Source organism: Rhincodon typus, chromosome 17 (genome assembly GCF_021869965.1).
Source record: "Rhincodon typus isolate 14 chromosome 17, sRhiTyp1.1, whole genome shotgun sequence".
Classification (NCBI taxonomy): domain Eukaryota; kingdom Metazoa; phylum Chordata; class Chondrichthyes; order Orectolobiformes; family Rhincodontidae; genus Rhincodon; species Rhincodon typus.
Window position 1 is genome coordinate 12,341,962 of NC_063348.1, and position 18,408 is coordinate 12,360,369.

An 18,408-nucleotide genomic window follows, 5' to 3' on the forward strand; every position below is an offset into this window, starting at 1 on the left:
AAACCATCTTACTAGCCCTTTATTTCAAGAAAATCAGGAATGAAATCCATCAGGATCCAGGGAATGTGTCAGCTCACAAGTTCAACAATTTACTCAGTACCATTTCCTTGGGTGATTGCAATTTTGAGTTCCTCCCTTCCTTCCATTTTCTGATTTACAGCTATTTCTGGGGTGTTATTTGTACCCTCAATAATAAAGAATGGTATTTTTCATATTTAACTCCCCAAACTCACTTAATACAGGCTCAATGCAAGTTTTCATAACTCATTTCTTCTATAAAAAGCTAGAGAATCTCTTACTGAGTCACAGAATCATACAGCACAGAAACAGTTCTGAAGAAGGGTCACCGGACCTTCTCTTCACAGATGCTGCCAGAGTTGCTGAGCTATTCCAGCAACTTCTGTTTTTATTCCTAATCTCAATGCGCTGATCAATGAAGGCAATCGTGTCAAATGCCTTTTTCACCAACCTGTCTACCTGTGACCCTACTTTCAAGGAACTATGCACTTGCATCCTCTGGGTCTCTGTTTGTCAACAGGACCTTACTATTAACTGTGTGAGATGCTGCCCTGATTTATTTTACCACAATACAACATACTACTTTCATTTTAGCTAGCTTTCTCTCATATCTAATTAATCTATTAGCTATTCAATGTTTTGTTCTACATTCTGTCCAATCCTCTGACCTGCCAACCATCTTTGCATTATATGCCTTAACTATTTTTACTTTCTAGTTAAACATGAACAGTGATTCCTCCACTTAGAATTTTTCTTTGTCATCAGAGTATTGAGAAATATCCCCTGAATATGCCCGCCACTGCATCTCTATTGACCTATTCCTTGAACTTAACTCCCCAGTATACTTTAGCCAGCCTAGCTTCATGCCCTTATGATGTCCCTTATTTAAGTTTAAAAATAGCCTTGGACTCCCCATTCTTTTATTCATCAAAAATTGTAATTCAGATAAACGTCCAAATTTAAAGACAATACCAGATGTGAGTTTGCTTCAAAACGAATGAGAAGGTAGGTAAAATTCCTATCTTCGATGACCGGAAATGATATGAAATTCCCACATCCAAGTTACTAGCTAGTAGTGCAGGAATCACTGACTTAATCACCGCACGACGTTCAATGCGCAAGCGCGGGTTGACACGCATCGCGTTGCCTTCTAGGAATTGTAGTTCTGTCTCTCCGCCCTGACGTATCCTTGCAACGTGGGATCGTGCCGGAGAGGACTACAATCCCCAACAGGCATCGTGGAGAAGCTCCCGTGAGGGGAGGCCTCTGGTGTTAAAGTGCGGGAGAGGTGAGTGTTCCTCTGAGATATTTTAACGTATATATTCAATGTTGACTTGCATCAGATTCTGAACAAGAAGGTTATTTTATCTTCTTTGAGGGTATCATTGAAATAGTGTTTATGTAAGTAATAATAAATGGTTCCTGTAGTGAATCTGACATTCTCAATGCGGCTCAGTATTGTTTGATGTGAAGGCTGAGTGGCTCACTTACCTGAATGGAGTGAGTGTGTCACAGAAAGATGCACAGAATGGATGCAGTACGATGCACATGATCACCTAATGTTCGTGCTTGTAAATTTTGAGAGTGGAAACAATTATTTTATTGTAATGCATCCTCACATTTTGTCATTCAAGGTTCGTATAAAGGCATTGTCATGCCTAACAAATCTGTTGGAATTCTTTGAGGAGGTAGTAATCAAGTTAGACAAAGGAGAGCCAGTGGATGTGACCTATTTGAATTTCCAGAATAAGGTGAGCCCATATTGTTAGGGGCAAGGTACTAGCATGGATAAACAATTAGCTAACTGGCAGAATGCAGAGAGTGGGAATTAAGGAATCTTTTTCAGGATGGTAGTTGGCAACTGGTGGAGTTCTGCAGGGGTCAGTGTTGTAACCATAACTATTTGGTTTATGCATTAATAGTCTGGATGAAGGCACTGGGGGCACTGTTACTAAGTTTGCAGATGACACAAAGATAGGTGGAGGGTCAGGTAGTGTTGAGGAAGCAGGAGACTGCAGAAGGATTGGGATAGGCTGGGAGAGTAGGCAAAGAAGTGGCAGTTGGAGTGCGATGTGGGAAAGTATGAGGTTATGCAATTTGGGAGGAAGAATAGATGTGTAGACCATTTTCTAAATGTGGAAAGGCTTTGGAAATCTGAAGCATAAAACACTTAGTTCTGGTTCTGTATTGCCTTAAGGTTAACATGCTGGTTCAGTTGCCAGTTAGGAAGGCAAATGCAATGTCAGTATTCATTTCAAGAGGGCTAGAATACAGGAGCATTGATGTACTGCTGAAGCTGTGTAAGACTCTGGTCTGACAACATTTTGAATATTGTGAGCAGTTTAGAGGTTCTAGAGGAGGTACACAAAAATGATTCCGAAGCTGAAGGGCTTGCCATCTGAGGAGCATTTGAAGTCTCTGGGTTTGTACTCAATGGAATTGAGAAGGATGAGGGGCGTCTGATTGAAACTTGCAGGATACTGAGAGGCCTGAATAGAGTGCATGTTTCTACTAGTCAGAGAGACTAGGACCCAAGGGTACTGCTTCGGAGTGACTGAGATGGGAGGAATTTCTTCAGGCAGAAGATGGTGAATCTGTGGAGACAGAGGTAGGTAGGATCTTGATTAGTAAGGGGATGAAGGGTTATGGGAAGAAGGCAGGAGAATAGGGTTGAGACACTTATCAGCTTTGAGTGAGCAGACGCGATAGGTCGAATGGCTTAATTTTGTTTTTATATCTTATGGTCTTGTGGTACTTGCTGGTCGATATGCCACTATTCCCAGCTTGTATTTTTTTGCCAAGGCTTCCTTTTGAGATTAGTTTGTTTATTTTCCTTTATTCAGGTTTTGATATTCTGGCTGTTGTCAGATTGCTAAAATACATGTTACGTGGAACTTGCTAGGCAGGGCAGTGAGACTTAAATAGATAAGTGCAAAGACTAGGCAGATAAAGGAGTAGTGATTGACACCAAATGTGGATTTTAAAAAAACACACATTTGCAGTTTATATAAGGAAGGAAGGACAGTAAGAGGTCCACAATTTTGAGCTGGAGTTGTTGGAGACGTCCTGCAGAGTCAGTAGGAATGTAAGCAGGAGGAAGAACGTTGAGGCCAATCAGACATTTAGGAAGATAAGACAAGAAAATTCAGAGGACCATCGTTCATGTTAAATTAACAGTGCACTGCTGTTTTTCTCTGTGACAAACATGCAAGTTCACAAATTGATCAGGCTACATCATGCAATTTCATTGTTATTTAATGAATTGAAGACATCCTAGCGGTACAGATTCTTAGATGACTTATTTAAATGAACCTCTTCATTCTTCACTTTAAGTTGGCTTACTGGTCTTAACAGTTGTCTTTGTGTATCTTCCTTGCCTTAAGAAGGCACTAGAATAACTGCAATACACCATGACTTGGCCTTTTAACTGCCAAATGTGCAAAACAATAAATAATAAATCATAAATAAAGAGCAACAATGCAACATTTAGTTATCAAGTCTAACTTATGAGTATGAAGCAAATAATAAATAGTTGTAATAAATTTTAAAAAGCTAGAAATACTCAATATGTCAGACAGCATCTGTGATGAAGGATCATCAACTTGAAATATTAATTCTGTTTCTTTAGAGATGCAGCCTTCCTTGCTGAAAAATTTTCAGCATTTTTTGTTTTTGTTTCAAAATTTCTCGGTATTTTACATTTATTTTAATAAAGAAGCCGTGACTGCTAAATTATAACAATCTTTAATGAGATGTTTGCTTTCTTTACTTGTTAGCCATGTCCGGTTTGACAGTATCTAGCAGGAGGCATTAGAAAAATTCTTCAATTTGAATCAGTTAAGCTGAGAAATACTTTGCAGAAACTGATTCTGTGAATCAAGTGCATGTTGAAACAACCTGCATTTGAACTGAATGGCTTGATCCCTCTCTCTGGCCTGTGAAAACTTTGCTGAAACAACATTTCAGTGAGTGGTCGATTTAGATTTAGGTTTTATTGTCATGTGTACTCAAATAGGGGTACAGGAGTACAGTGAAAAGTGTACAATGTTGCCTCACATGGTGCCATCTTAGGTACAAAGTACCTAGGTACAAAATCTTAGTTACAGAAGGAGAAAGATAAAGAAGTAAGTTTAAAAAGATAAGCACAACAGTCTTCTTAGTATAAAACTGGGGAAAAAAAATGTTAAAAATGTATGAGGCAGACTGCAGAGGAGAACTGACAGAAACTAGCTAGAAAGCTGAAGAGCATTTCATGAATGATCAGATATATTGCATAATATTAGGAGAGAGAGGAGTGTTGGCTAGGATCACGGGACTATGTTTATTTTTATTGAACAGTGTATCAAGGAAAGAAGCTGATGGCATGGTAAAATGTTCCAGTCGGAGCTCCTCGACTCGCCAGTTCCTTTTCCTTTCTTTTTTTTTCTTTCTCTCTCCCTCTTCCCTTTGCAGTATTTCCCTTACCCCACCTCTTAACTGTTTTTAACTTCAACTATTTTAACTGCAACCTGAAGAAAGGAGTCACCTCCTGTGACCGGGCAGGAGCTGAGCATGCAGGTTGTGTCCTGCAGCGGCAGCAGAGCGCCGGTCGGTGTGATGTTGGCGGATCGGATGTGGGTCAGACCGGCCGAGAGACCGTGCACCTGGGGCATTGTGGGGGCCTAGTCCTGGAGTAATGGGTGGCTGAGAGAGCTCTTCGGCGGGGAGGCGTCTTCGATGGGCTCTGGAGCGGCGGCGACTGAGTCGGTTGGTTGGCATGGAGTGGGGCTCTCATTTTCCACATGGAATAGGCCCCCGACAGCGGCATGGTATGGACTATTGTAGCCTGGAGCTGGACACTCAGCAGCATAGCGTGGGCTGGCGGTGGTGTAGCAGCGAGGAAGGAAAGTTGGACTCTCCAAGTTATCTTTCTTTATTCTGTGAATGGCACTTATGTACGAGCGATGGTGCATACTTTTCACTGCATTTTATTTTGAATGTACGTGACAATAAAGGCTATTCAATTCAATATTAAGACTGGAATTCACCTTGTGTGCAAGTTTGGATACAAACCAGTATAGGAAACTGAAGGCATGGGGCAACATTCAATGATGGAAAGCAGGTTGGTTTTTTCTTAGTGTTCCTTCAACGCTTTTCTGTGAAATGTTCATGGTTACTGGAAGATTCGAATCTTTTATTTCCTGCAGGTTCTCATGCTCCAGCTTCTAGAAAGATAAGCTTACATCATGTCAAAGGAAATAGAAGTGAATACTGGAACATCAAAGCCAGAGAAGGAACACCTGTGTACGTATCAACAGTGACTTCTCTTGCAGGGTCCGGTGTGCTGAGATCTCAGAATTACTTGCGTTGGTGTTTAACATTAGTAAACCTAGAGTGAGCTTTGGGCTTTGTGTTAGCATCCCAGCCTGTGAGTCAAAAGCAACAGTTTATCTCTTGCTACAGATAATCCAAGCTAGAGCTCTGGCAATGAATTCTGGACCTACATCCAGCAGTACCGACATACTACTGTTCACTAAAATGCAGAATTGTTTTTGAGATTTCTTCAGTTCAAAGACCTAACCCCAAGCCTCAGTGAAATACTGAACTGCTTGTTGTTGTACATGGAAAATCCAGGTTTTGTCTCAGGTCCGTGGGCTAGATTATATCAACTTTGTTAGTGTCAGCAACGTGATATGCAGAAAGGAAAAGGGAAAATTAATCAGCATTACCGAGTGACTCTCTTTTGAAAAGCACATCCACTTCGGTAAGGGCACATGGTCAATCAACTAAATCTGAGTGAGATGTAGACTGAGTGTGGCAATCAATTTGGAATAGACAAGACATTTCTCTGACTGCAGACATGCGTAGAACCTCTTGAGGATAAAGGGTGAACAGCAAGCAGTCATGGTCTACATTTGCAGGTACAAAGAGGTATGGCCTGCAGTCAGAATCTAGGGAGCTGGGTAGAAAATTAGTAAGCGGGACCTCAAAAGCAGTTATCTCTGGATTACTCCTTGTGCTATGCACAAATTTGTGTAGGTGGATACGACTGTGTGGCTGGAAAGCTGATACAGGAGGGAGGGCTTTTGATTCTTGGGACATTGGGACAGGCTCTGGGAAGATGGGACCTTTGCAGGGCTCATGGTTTGACCTGATCAGAACTGGGAATGAGTTCCTTACAAGGTGTTTTGCTTGAGCTATTGGCGCAGGTAAAAACTAATTTAGCAGAGTCTAGGAATTAGGAGATTACTTCACAGGGGAATACCATACGTGGAAAACAAGATAACTTACTATGCTTTGTTCTAGTGCTAACAGATGGGGTCAGGTTAAGACAGAAAGTGATGAAGTCTAAATCAGGATTATGGTGCATGTACAGGAAAGCATGGGGAGTGTGCTAAGTAAGATTAGTGAGTTTCGGGTGCAGATTGCCAAGTGGACATGCAATGGTGTGTCTATAATTGAGATCTGACTTAAGAAACACGGGATACTCAGGGAAGTAAAAATGGAAACTGCAGAGACCCTGGCAATAATTTTGCAGTTTTCCTTACATTTGGAGATGCCAATGCCCCGGAGAATTGCAAACATTAAGCCCTTGTTCAGAAAAGAGTGAAAGGATAAGACCAGCAAATTCAGACCAGTAAGTTTAACTTCAGTGATTGGGAGACTTCAAGAATCAATCATTTGTGACAAAATTATTAGTCACATAGATAAATGCAAGTTAATTAAGGACAGCCACCAGAGATGTTAACAAAAAGGGTTAATGAGGGCAAAGCTATTGATATAACGTACGTGGTCTTTCATGTGGCATTTGAAAGAGAGCTGTGCAAAAGACTTGTGAGCAAAGTTAGAGATCATGGAACAAAGGGATAATAGTAACAAGAACAGAAAGTTGGCTGTGTGGTGGGAAAGCAAATAGCTTGGGGAAGATTTGTAGTTGAGTTTCCTGGGGCCAATGTGTGCACCTCTGCATTTTCTGATGATATTAATGATATAGACCTCGGAGAAGGGCACAGTTTCAAAATTTGGGAACGATACATAATTTGGAAGCATTGTAAATTGTGAGCTGAACAGTGTAAAATTTCAAAAGGAGTTAGTCATGTTGATGGATAGTTGGTAGATGTAGTTCAATGCAGAGAAGTGTGAGATGATAAATGTTGGAAAGAAGAACACAGAGAGACAACCTAAGATAAAGGGTACAATTCTAAAAGGTGTGCAGAAGCAGGAGGACCTGTGTCTAGTACAATTACAATGCTGTTATTGTATCCACTTCTGGGCACTGTGCTTGAGTAAGGATGTGAAGGCATTGGAGAGAGTGTAGAAGACGCTTAGAAGACTGGTTCCAGGAATGAGGAATTTCACTTTTAAAAGTAGATGGAGAAGTTGAGACTGTCTTCATTGGAGAAGAGAAGGCTGACAGGCAATCTAATTGATGTGCTCAAGATCGAGAGAGATCTGCATAATATAAATAGTGAGAAAAGGTTTCCACTTCTGAAAGGCTCATATTACCAGAGGGCATAAGTTTAAACTGTTTGATAAAAGAAGCAAAAGTGGTATGAGGAAAAACCTTTCCATACAATGATTGGATAGGGTCTGGAATTCACTGCCTGAAAGTATGGGGCATGCAGGTCCAATCGAGGCATTCAAAAGGGAATAGATATATTGAAATTGAAGGATGTGCAAGGTTATGGAGGAAATCAGAAGAATGGCATGTGGTGCAGCACTCTTATACTCTGGAGAGCCACTGCATACATGATGGACAGAGTGGCCTTCTTGTGTGTGGTACTGATTCACTGTGTCGTTTGTGCAAGAACAGAATCATCCTCGATGCTTTATTGATATCTGTGCTAGGGCTTGTGTCTTTGTGATTTGTTTTTCATTTGTGGGATGTGGGCATCACTGACTGGCCAGCATTTATTGCCATCCCTTGTTGCCCTTGAGTAGGTGGTGGTGAGATGCCTTGTTGAACTGCTGCAGTCCACCTGCTGTGGGTTGACCCATAATGCCATTAGGGAGAGAATTCCAGGATTTTGACCCAGTGACAGTGACAGAACAGCAATATATTTCCAGTGCAGATGGTGAGTGGCTTGGAGGGGAACTTGGAGGTGATGGTATTCCCATATATCTGTTGCCCTTGTCCTTCTAGATGGAAGTGACTGTGGGTTTGGAAGGTGCTATCTAAGGATCTTTGGTGACTTTCTGCAGTGCATCTTGTATATAGTACACACTGTTGCTACTGAGCGTCAGTGGTGGAGGGAGTGGTTGCTTGTGAATGTAGTGTCAGTGTCCTGGAATGTGTCCAGCTTCTTGAGTGTAGTTGGAGGTGCACCCATCCAGGCAAGTGGGGAGTATTCCATCACACTCCTGACTTGTGCCTTGTTGATGGTGGACAGGTTTTGGGGAGTCAGGAGGTGAGTTACTCGCTGCAGTAATCCTAGCTTCTTAGAGTCATAGGGATGTACAGCATGGAAACAGACCCTTCGGTCAAACTTGTCCGTGCTAACCAGGTGTCCTAAATAAATCAAGTCCCGTTTGTCAGCATTTGGCCCCTATCCCTTTAAACCTTTCTATTCATACACCCATCCAGAGCCTTTAAATGTTGTAATTGTACCAGCCTCCACCACTTCCACTGGCAGCTCATTCCATACACGCACCACCCTCTGCATGAAAATATTGCCCCTTAGATCCCTTTTAAATCTTTCCTCTCTCACCTAAAACCTATGCCCTCTAGTTTTGGACTCCTCCACGCCAGGGGAAAGACCTTGTCTACTTACCCTATCCATGCCCCTCATGATTTTTATAAACCCCTATTGGGTTACCCCTCAGCCTCTTCTGTGCCAGGGAAAATAGCCCCAGCCTAATCAGCCTCTCCCTATATTTCAGACCCTCCAACCTGGCAACTTTCTTCTGAACTCTTTCAAGTTTCACAACATCCTTCCTATAGCAGGGAGACCAGAACCACACACAGTATTTCAAAAGTGGCCTAACCAATGTCCTGGACAGCTGCAACATGACCTCCCAATTCCTATACCCAATGCACTAACCAATAAAGGCAAGCATACCGAATGCCGACTTTACTATGCTATCTACCACTTTCAAGGAACTATGAACCTGCACTCCAAGGTCTCTTTGTTCAGTAACACTCCCTAGGACCTTACTATTAAGTGTATAAGTCCTACTTTGATTCGCCTTCCCAAAACGCAGCACCTCACATTTATCTAAATTAAACTCCATCTGCCACTACTTGGCCCATTGGCCCATCTGATCAAGACCCCACTGTACTCATACCTGCTGTTGTAGCCACTGTGTTTACGTGGTGAGTCCAGTTGAGTTTCTGGTCAATGATAACCTCCAGGATGTGGATAGTGGGGGATTCAGTGATGGAAATACCACTGAATGTCAAGGGGCAGTGATTAGATTGTCTTTTATTGGTGATGGTCATAGCCTGGCATTTGTGTGGCACAAATGTTACTTGCCCCTTGTCAGCCCAAGCTTGGATATTGTCTAGATCTTGTTGCATTCAAGCACAGACTGCTTAAGTTTCTGAGGAGTTGTGAATGGTGCTGAACATTGTGCAATCATCAGCAAACATTCCCACTTCTGGCCTTATGATGGAAGGAAGGTCATTGATGAAGCAGCTGAGGATGGTTGGGCCTAGGACACTACCCTGAGGAACTCCTGCAGAGATGTCCTGGAGCTGAGATAACTAACGTCCAATAACCATGATCATCTTCCTATGTGTCAGGTATGACTCCAACCAACAGAGTGTTTGCCCCCTGATGCCCATTGATCCCAGTTTTGCTTGGGCTCCTTAATGCTACACCCAGTCAAATACAGCCTTGATGTCATGGGCAGTCACTCTTATCTCACCTCTAGAATTCAGCTCTTTTAGTTGTCTCTGTTTGAACCAAGGCTGTAATGTGGATATAGAAAGTAGCACATTGGTGAGATGATGGCAGTGCCCATTGTCAGTGGGTGAAATGTTACAATAGATGGGTTGTTTGCTGTTGTACATTAGGGAGATGGTTGGCAGATTCCCATAGGTGAAATTATTGCACAGACAGTGGCCATAACATTATATAGTCACTGGAGAAACTGAAAGAATAGTTTTTATTTGAAAGACTGAGCACTATTTCTTTATTACAAGTTCATTTGTGAAATTCTGCACTTAATTGTGAAGGTTATTTGCTTGTAAAAATGTATTTTCTTTTTCTGTCTTCTAGTTTGTGAAGACTGTCAGGAGTTCTTTGTTGATACATGCCCTGTACATGCATCTCCATTGTTTATCAAAGATTGTCCTGTGGCCCATGGAATACCTTATCGGACATTATATTCACTTCCATATGGACTGGCATTGGGCCCTTCTGAGGATCCCAACCAAGGGCTAGGGGTTTGGTGCACCATGAAGACAATACCTAAAGGAGTTGTCTTTGGTCCTATGCGAGGAGGCATTTTTGATAATGAATCTAAAGGATCTGCTCTGCATTCTTGGCTAGTAAGTTAGTCTCTGTTCTTAATCCAGAGATTATTTAATGTTTAAGTGGACTGTCCTTCCTAATGCAAGTTAATATGTTAAATTCTCAATTGAGTGCCTGGTATCCGCCCCAATATTCATTTACACTCATAATTCCCTTCTCTTCCTAATTACCGTCTTTTGGTGGATATTTTAGTCTAGATCAGGTTATATGGAGGAAGAGTCCTTGGGGGAAAAATGCTCCTTGTGTAATATAGTAGGTCAAGCAAGAAACAAAATTGGAGAAAGTCCTGATGTGGACGGCCTCGTGTGCATGTTAGGAAAATTACAAACAGTGATATATAAAAATATGTTCAAGTTTTTAATTATGTAGATACATGAAAGAAAATGTAGTAAACAAATCCATTCACATTTTATCTGGGCACCACTGATCCATTCACCTCTTGTTGCCTCAAGTGCAGGTCTACTGCTTTTGGACCTTTGCCAATGATGGTCTCTTGGAGTTATGTAAAAGTTGCCCAGAGACTAGTTAATTTGTGATTTTCCTTCTTCCTTTGGGGAAGTGATGAGCAGTTACTTAGTGTCTCTCATGTTATTTGCTTTGGTGCACAAGAGATTTAAAAATCCCTTTGTGGGGAAAGTGGTAGATCCTACTCAAGGTAAGAATATCTTTCTTTCTTGTGTACATGAGGAGACAGCACTTAACTGACTCCTGAATTCTTTTAGTGCTGCTGCTGAGTGGGTCCGCAAGAAGTGCAAAATAAGTGATTGTCCTTGAAGTATTCCATGCTGTTACAGCAGCAGGCACTGATAATCAAGCCCTACTACTCCACCAGTCGCACCATTGATGGAATTTTACTGATCTGTTTACCATAATGGCCAATTGCTTCTCCTTAGTTAAACTACAAAAATTTTTTTTAAAAAAGTCACCAGGCTTTTTTCATGAACTGAAAATTGAAAAAAAACTTATTCTTAAAGCAAGTGGCAAACTCTGGTTCACACCTAAGCTATGATTCAGAATTAAAACTATTTTCGCTTAACCTCATGCACAAACACAGATGCAACAGAATCAGAGAAGTCTCTGCAGAAATGATGGGAAAATGGCAAAAAAAGAGTGAGCTGAGGAGTAGCAGATGGAGTTTAATTTAGATAAACGTGAAGTGCTGCATTTTGGAAAGGCAAATCAGGGCAGGACTTACACACTTAATGGTAAGGTCCTGGGGAGTGTTAAACAAAGAGACCTTGGCGTGCAGGTTTATAGTCCCTTGAAAGTGGAGTCACAGATAGACAGGATAGTGAAGATGGCGTTTGATATGTTTGCCTTTATTGGTCAGTGCATTGAGTATAGTGATTGGGAGTTAATGTTGCAGTTGTACAAGTTATTGGTTAGGCCACTTTTGGAATACTGTGTGCGGTTCTGGTCTCCTTGCTGTAGGAAGGATGTTGTGAAACTTGAAAGGGTTCAGAAAAGATTTACAAGGATGTTGCCAGGGTTGGAGGGTTTGAGTTATAGGGAGAGGCTGAATAGACTGGGGCTATTTTCTCTGGAGCAGAGGAGGCTGAGGGGTGACCCTATAGGGGTTTATAAAATCATGAGGGGCATGGATAGGATAAGTAGACAAGGTCTTTTCCCCTGGGTGGGGGAATCCAAAACTAGAGGGCATAGGTTTAAGGTGAGGGGGGAAAGATTTAAAAGGGACCTGACGGCACCTTTTTCCATGTAGAGGGTCGTGCATTTGTGGAATGAGGTGCCAGAGGAAGTGTTAGATGCTGGTACAATTATAACATTTAAAAGGCATCTGGATGGGTATGTGAATAGAATGCTTTACAGGGATATGGGCAAAATGCTGACAATTGGGATCAGATTTATTTAGGATAAGTGGTCAGCATGAATGAGTTGGACCGAAGGGTCTGTCTCTATGTTTCTGTGACTCTACGACTCCTGAGGGCCAAAGGTCTGGAAAAAAAGGATAAAATGTTTTGATATCTCACCTTTTCTCAACAATGCTAAATTGCAGATGACTATAGATTAATGACAGTTGTCCAGTTTTGATCCAATCAATTTGGATTCGAGTTGTTTAGAATTGAACACAGTCTGCTACTTCAGCTTTTACCAGGGAGGCAGAAACATTGGTATTTGGAAACTGTCAAATTCCCAAGGATTTCTAGGAAACAGGATTTTAGGACAGAGACTGCAGCTTCTGGGATGTCTACTCACTGACTTCTAGACCTGAAAAATAGAATTCTGAACCAAAGAGGGTTACTTGGCAACCAGCTGCACAGGCCCCTAGTCCTCCTCAAGTCATATTTCTTTTTTCAGTAGTTATGGAAATAAATTGTGTTTCTTATCTCTTTCAGAGCTTAGCTTCTCTAAAGTCAACCGATTTTCAGTAAAAACAGTAGGTGGCTTACATATGGTACAACTGTCCAAATATGTCCAGTGTTTCCCAGATACATATTTGTTTTAGAGTATTCTCAACAATCCTTCAATGTGGGAGTTGCATAGCTTCAACCCTATCCTGGCATTGTTGAGAACAGAACCTCACTATCCAGAGAAGCATGTTCTATGCTGTGCTCCAACTAGATTTCATTCAGAGCTCCAGTATATTGGACTGTTGCATCTTGATGCTACTTTAGGTATTTTTGCTTGAAATAATTTTTCCATCTTCCTTTCTTTAATGTAGAGATGCCACTTTGTGTCAAAATGTAAGACTATGGAGTCTGAATCAAACTGGATGAGGTATGATACGTAGAACATTTTATGATCTTTTGTGCATGGAATGTATATGTATACTCAGCTTTGTCAGACTGCAGCCTGTTGGTGGATGGTTTCCTCCTCTCTTTGATGTATTTGTACTGAATCATTTCATGCATTTTCAGTGATTGTAATCATTGACTTTTCAGGTATGCCAACTCTGCAAGGAATAGGACTGAGCAAAATGCAGTTCCCTTCTTGTACAAAGATCTGGTGTACTTCCGTGTATGCAAATCTATAGAGCCAGGATCAGCATTGCTAGTGTGGTTTGGTGATGTTGGTCAAAATGAGGCCTCGGATAGTGCACTGAAGACCAGAGATTCCAAGGTGGAGAGTGGTAAGTAAATGGTTTTAATGGAATAGATGTGGTGGGAAGAGGCTGGTGAAAGTATTTTCTGTGATGACTATTGTTTGGGAGATTCCTTTCTTTTGTTTCCATGTTAACAAAGACAGTTAGGCCAGGGTAGGCTAACACTAAATGTTGATGACTTAAACTTCTTACATGCTGTAAGTTAAATTTAGTGTCTTTTGCCAGTCTTATTTGCATTGTTATCTGACATCAGGCATTTACTGCTTTCTCATTTTGCATTTGGAATGACGTAACTTGTCAGCCTTAGCTGAGTGGCAGCATTTTGTGGATTAAAGTCCCACTGCAGAAGTATAAACACAAAATCTAGACTGATTCTTTACTGCAGGGAGTAGGGCAGTATTGGAGGTGTTGTCTGCTATCTCAAAAGGGTGAAGAAGATTCTACAATACTATAACAAACACCAGGAGGGCATTGTCCATTGTCCTAGTCAGAATCTGTTCCTCAGCCAACTTCACTGAAATTTATAATCAGATCAATGGTTTTTGTGGAACCTTGCATGAAAATTAGCTGCTGGATTTCTCCCCATTATATCACTGACTATATCTAAATTATTTCATTGGCTTTGAAGTGTTTTGTGATATCCTGATGTACTATACAAATGCAAACCCTTTCTTTTAACTGAAGTGGTGAATATGTTAACTTTTCCAACCAATCCTTTCAAGGCTTTTTTTTTTGATCTCATGTGGGATGTGGGTGTCACTGGCTGGCCAGCATTTATTGCCTGTCCCTAGTTGCCCTTGAGAAGGTGGTGGTGAGCAGCCTTCTTGAACCGCTGTAATCCATGTGCTGTAGGTTGACCCTCAATGCCCTTAGGGAGGGAATTCTAGGACTTTGACCCAGCGACAGTGAAGGAACAATGATATATTTCCAAGTCAGGATGGTGAGTGACTTGGGAGGGATCCTCATGCCTGTGTGAGCTTTTTCATAAAGTATCTAGATAAATCCATTCCCCAGCTCTTTCTCCATAGCCCTGTTCATTTTGTTGCCCTTCAATTCATAATTTAGTTCACTTTTAAAGCATACAAGTGAAACTTCCCTCACAAATAACACAGTAAAAAAAAAAACTCTGATTAAAAAGTATTTTCTCCAGATACTTCTGGTTCTTTTGCCAGTCACTTTAAATCTGTGTTTTCTGGTTATTAACCTTCTGCCACAGTTTCTACCGATTTAATCCGTCAAAACCCTGAATGATTCTGAATACCTCTGACAAATCTTCTCCAAAGATTCTTTGCCGTAAAGACAGCGACCCAGTCTGTTGTCATGCTGTATACATTTATGTACGTGTAGTATGAACCTATCTTAGACTTTCTTGAATTTGCCCCACGTCTGATCTGTTTCACTTTTGAACTTCTGTTTTTTCCTCTTGTACTATGTCTCTTCCAGTCATCTGTACTCTTTGTTTCTCCTCTTTAATATGGCCTTATGGTCCCGTACAGTGCAAATTCACCTTGCACACTCCTCCACAGAATTCCCAAACATTGCGAGTGTCATCAGATATCCGTATAATGAGGGAAAATCCGTAGAAACGTTTCCCGATGTGTTCCTGAAACTGAATAAAAGTACAGATAATTGAGAGGTAACCTAATCCAGTCATTAAAAACAATAAAATGATTTGATAGGTCAGATAAAATACTTCTACATTTGGGGAATCAAGAATAAGACACGTAATTGTTAAAGAGTCGGGCCATTTTGGAGGGAAACCAGAAAATAATTTTTCTCCGAGGGTAATGGAAATCGTGGACTCTCTCTAAAAGAGTGGATTGCTGAGATAGTTGGAACTTGCAAGGTTAAGACGAGGAGCTTTGTCAGGCAAAGGTATCAAGGCATATGGCGCAAAGGCAGTAAGTGAAGTTGAACTATTGATCAGACATGACTGATGGATGAAACGGGATAAAGGGGCTGAGAGATCTACCTCTGCTCCTATGTTCCAAGGAAAATGATACTTTAAGATTTTTTTTTTGCTTGTTTTGTGTCCAGATCTGAATGTTGTCGTGATGGACGTCGGTGAAGAGGATCGGGAGATGGAGAAGGAGATTGCCCTTGCACATGAAGGTGGGACTGTGACGAGCCCAGGGACAGATTCACAGCCACAGGGTGGTACGAAGGAGTACAAGTGTGGACAGTGCGCTTACAGCACGAGCCGCCGGGGTCATTTCTTCGACCACTGCCAGACCCACACCTCAATACGGCCCTTCACATGCGAGCTCTGTGGCAAGTCCTTCAAGCGGCTCCAACACCTCAAGCTACACGTGGACTACCACCGAAATGAGCGGCCCCACAAATGTGCAGAGTGTGGGAAGGCCTTTGTGCAACCAGGGGATCTCCGCATCCATGAACGCATCCACAGTGGGGAGAAGCCCCACTCATGCATGGTCTGTGCGAAGCGTTTTGCCCAGATTGCCAACCTTCGGGCACACCAGAAGATCCACCTGAAAGGAAAAACCCACGTATGTGTGATGTGCAACAAGTCGTACAAACGACCCTCTGGCCTCCAGCTCCACCTCCAGACACACCAAGGACTTGAGAGCCTGGAATGCCCTGAATGTGGCAAGCAGTTCAAAGGCAGTGGCGAGCTGCACAGACACTTGCGAGTTCACACTGGTGAAAGGCCCTATCAGTGCCCAGACTGCAGTAAATCATTCACACGGGCAGCATACCTGGACACCCACCGCTATACACACACAGGGGTCAAGCAGTACTTGTGCAGTGAATGTGGTAAGGGCTTCAATGACTTTGCCTGTTTCCAGGCACACCTGAGGGCTCACAGGGGCGAGAAGCCTTATTCCTGCAGTTACTGCAATAAGGGCTTCACCCTGCTGAAGGAGATGAAGAAACATCAGCGAATTCATACTGGAGAGAGGCCCTTTGCTTGCAGCAAATGTGGCAAGACCTTCCGGGTCTCTCAGCACCTGAGAAAGCACCTCAATGTCCACAGGAAGAGAGATGCCAAAATACAGCTATGCTCAGAGATAGAGCTTAGTGTACAAGAGACCTAGTATAAATCCAGAGACATTTTAACCATTCTCCTTCTACCTAAACTACCCAGAATCTTGTGACCCCAAAGCATGGTTTTGTGAGTCTGCAGCTGAGAAAGGATGTAGCTGAGTTGTTCCCAGAAGCTATCTGTAATCCATTATGACATGGAAGTAGTCATGTTTCATTTCAGGACCGGTGTCTGGGAGACACGCTGTCATATATATCCATCTACAATCCCACACAGCTTACTGTCAGCCCAGAGGAAAATGTAGCATTAACTGATATTTGTGCACTTAGCTTTCAACTTAGAATTATTAAATTGTGATGCATGAATGGCATATAAAGAATTTTTTTTAAAAACTAAGTGAGATTTTAATTTTGAAGCTTTCACTTTCAAAATTCTTCAGAATTCTCTTCTGTGTCTCCTGCCCTCCTCACTAGCCACTGTAGACCCTCCACTGAACCATTGCTTCATCTCGTTGAGGCTGGACATCTCCATGCTATGTGATTTTATTGTTTGTCTTCTTCTGAAGAATGTAAATGGGACATTTGCTGAACTCCACAAATCAACCCAACATCTTCTGAAGTTACCATCCACAAATAATGGGTTTGGAGAGTGTTATGTTAGAATGAGGTGTTTGTTGCCCAGCAGCCACTGTGATTCCAGAGACATTAGTGTAAGAGACTGTCGGTTTAACTTCTCCTGATGTAAGGTGTGAAGTGTAATAACTCGTGGCATTAAATTTGCTAGAACTGGCAAAAACAAACCGCTAGGAAGATGGAGATTATTTTTTCATGTAGCTAATTTATGATCTAGAACATATGAGCTGAAATGACAATGGAAGTCACTTCAATAGTGACTTTCAAAAGGATAAACATTTGAAAAGGGGAAGTTTGGAGGACTGTGGGAAGCTAACAGGCGACGTGGGAATTTTTGGATAGTTCTTTTCACTGACACGATGGTCGTACAGCCTCCTTCTGTGTGGTATCATTCTATTCATTTGCCATGCTGGTTGAAGAAATCATGACAATAGATGATATAAGAAAGGGTAAAGCAAAACTACTTGGACATTTTTTTGCATGAAATATGTTGGAATGCCAAGGTGCAGTCTTGTAAGTGATTTAACACAGCCTTAATTCCCATGCTGAGTTATTGATGGTCATTAGTATCAGCTTAGTTGATGGCTCTGACTTGAGCAGAGATCTAGGCGCATATGCTTGTGCAGTACCCATGGAATGTTGCACTGTCAGTGGTCACCCATTTAAGATGAGATGTTGCAATGAGCCTGCCCTCTTGGAAGCACATAAAACAATCCCATGGCATCATTTCAGAAACAATGTGGCAGTTCTTCTTCGTGTCCTTGGCAATATTTCTCTCATAGGCAACATCTAAAACAAGGTCTATGTTTCAAAAGTATTTAGTTGACTGCAAAGTATTTTGGTGTATCTGTGAGGAGATTCTGAACAGAGGCTGGATAGTGTTTTTGGAAGGGGGAGGGGCAAGTGAATTTCAGGAAATTTGGTACGATGTTACTCTTGTTCTATCCTACTTGAGATTGGTGAGATTGGTATTGAATGGAGGTGATCTTCCCTAGTCCTCAAAGAAACTATGCCGAATGTGAGAAGGCGAAGGGAATTCATATGCTAAAGGAACTCATTTTAGTTTTATTTGATGATATATTAACATCCCTGGTTGGGCCAGCATTCATTGCACTTGAGTAATTGACCTTTAGAAAGTGTTGGTGGGTGATCATCTTGAACTGCAGCAGTCCATTGGGGTTCTGTTAGGGAGCGCTTTCAGCATTTTGACCCAGTGACAGTAAAGGAATAATGATATAG

At 41.8% G+C, this 18,408-nt stretch overlaps 1 protein-coding gene across 3 annotated transcripts; it reads left to right on the forward strand.

Moving 5' to 3' along the window:
• The first annotated feature begins 1,196 nt into the window (after positions 1 to 1,196).
• Positions 1,197 to 17,336, forward strand: LOC109918714 (zinc finger protein 660-like). 3 transcript variants are annotated; one of them, XM_048607056.1, is made up of 7 exons: positions 1,280 to 1,306; positions 4,357 to 5,119; positions 5,205 to 5,301; positions 10,218 to 10,489; positions 13,153 to 13,208; positions 13,373 to 13,560; positions 15,571 to 17,336. In XM_048607056.1, the coding sequence occupies exons 3-7, from the start codon at positions 5,244 to 5,246 to the stop codon at positions 16,587 to 16,589; spliced, it is 1,593 nt and encodes a 530-aa protein (XP_048463013.1). In that variant the 5' UTR covers positions 1,280 to 1,306; positions 4,357 to 5,119; positions 5,205 to 5,243; the 3' UTR covers positions 16,590 to 17,336. The 3 variants fall into 3 exon arrangements, with proteins under 3 accessions (XP_020374239.1, XP_048463013.1, XP_048463012.1); XM_020518650.2 differs by lacking the exon at positions 4,357 to 5,119 and having other exon boundaries at positions 1,197 to 1,306; XM_048607055.1 differs by lacking the exons at positions 1,280 to 1,306; positions 4,357 to 5,119 and adding an exon at positions 1,333 to 1,419.
• Positions 17,337 to 18,408: the final 1,072 nt, after the last annotated feature.

Coding starts and splice junctions, on each gene's coding strand:
- LOC109918714 (XM_020518650.2), top strand. CDS start 5,244: ATGTCAAAGGAAATAGAAGTGAATACTGGAACATCAAAGCCAGAGAAG. Junction 10,490..13,152: donor CTGCTCTGCATTCTTGGCTA/GTAAGTTAGTCT, acceptor TCTTTAATGTAG/AGATGCCACTTTGTGTCAAA. Junction 13,209..13,372: donor TCTGAATCAAACTGGATGAG/GTATGATACGTA, acceptor TTGACTTTTCAG/GTATGCCAACTCTGCAAGGA.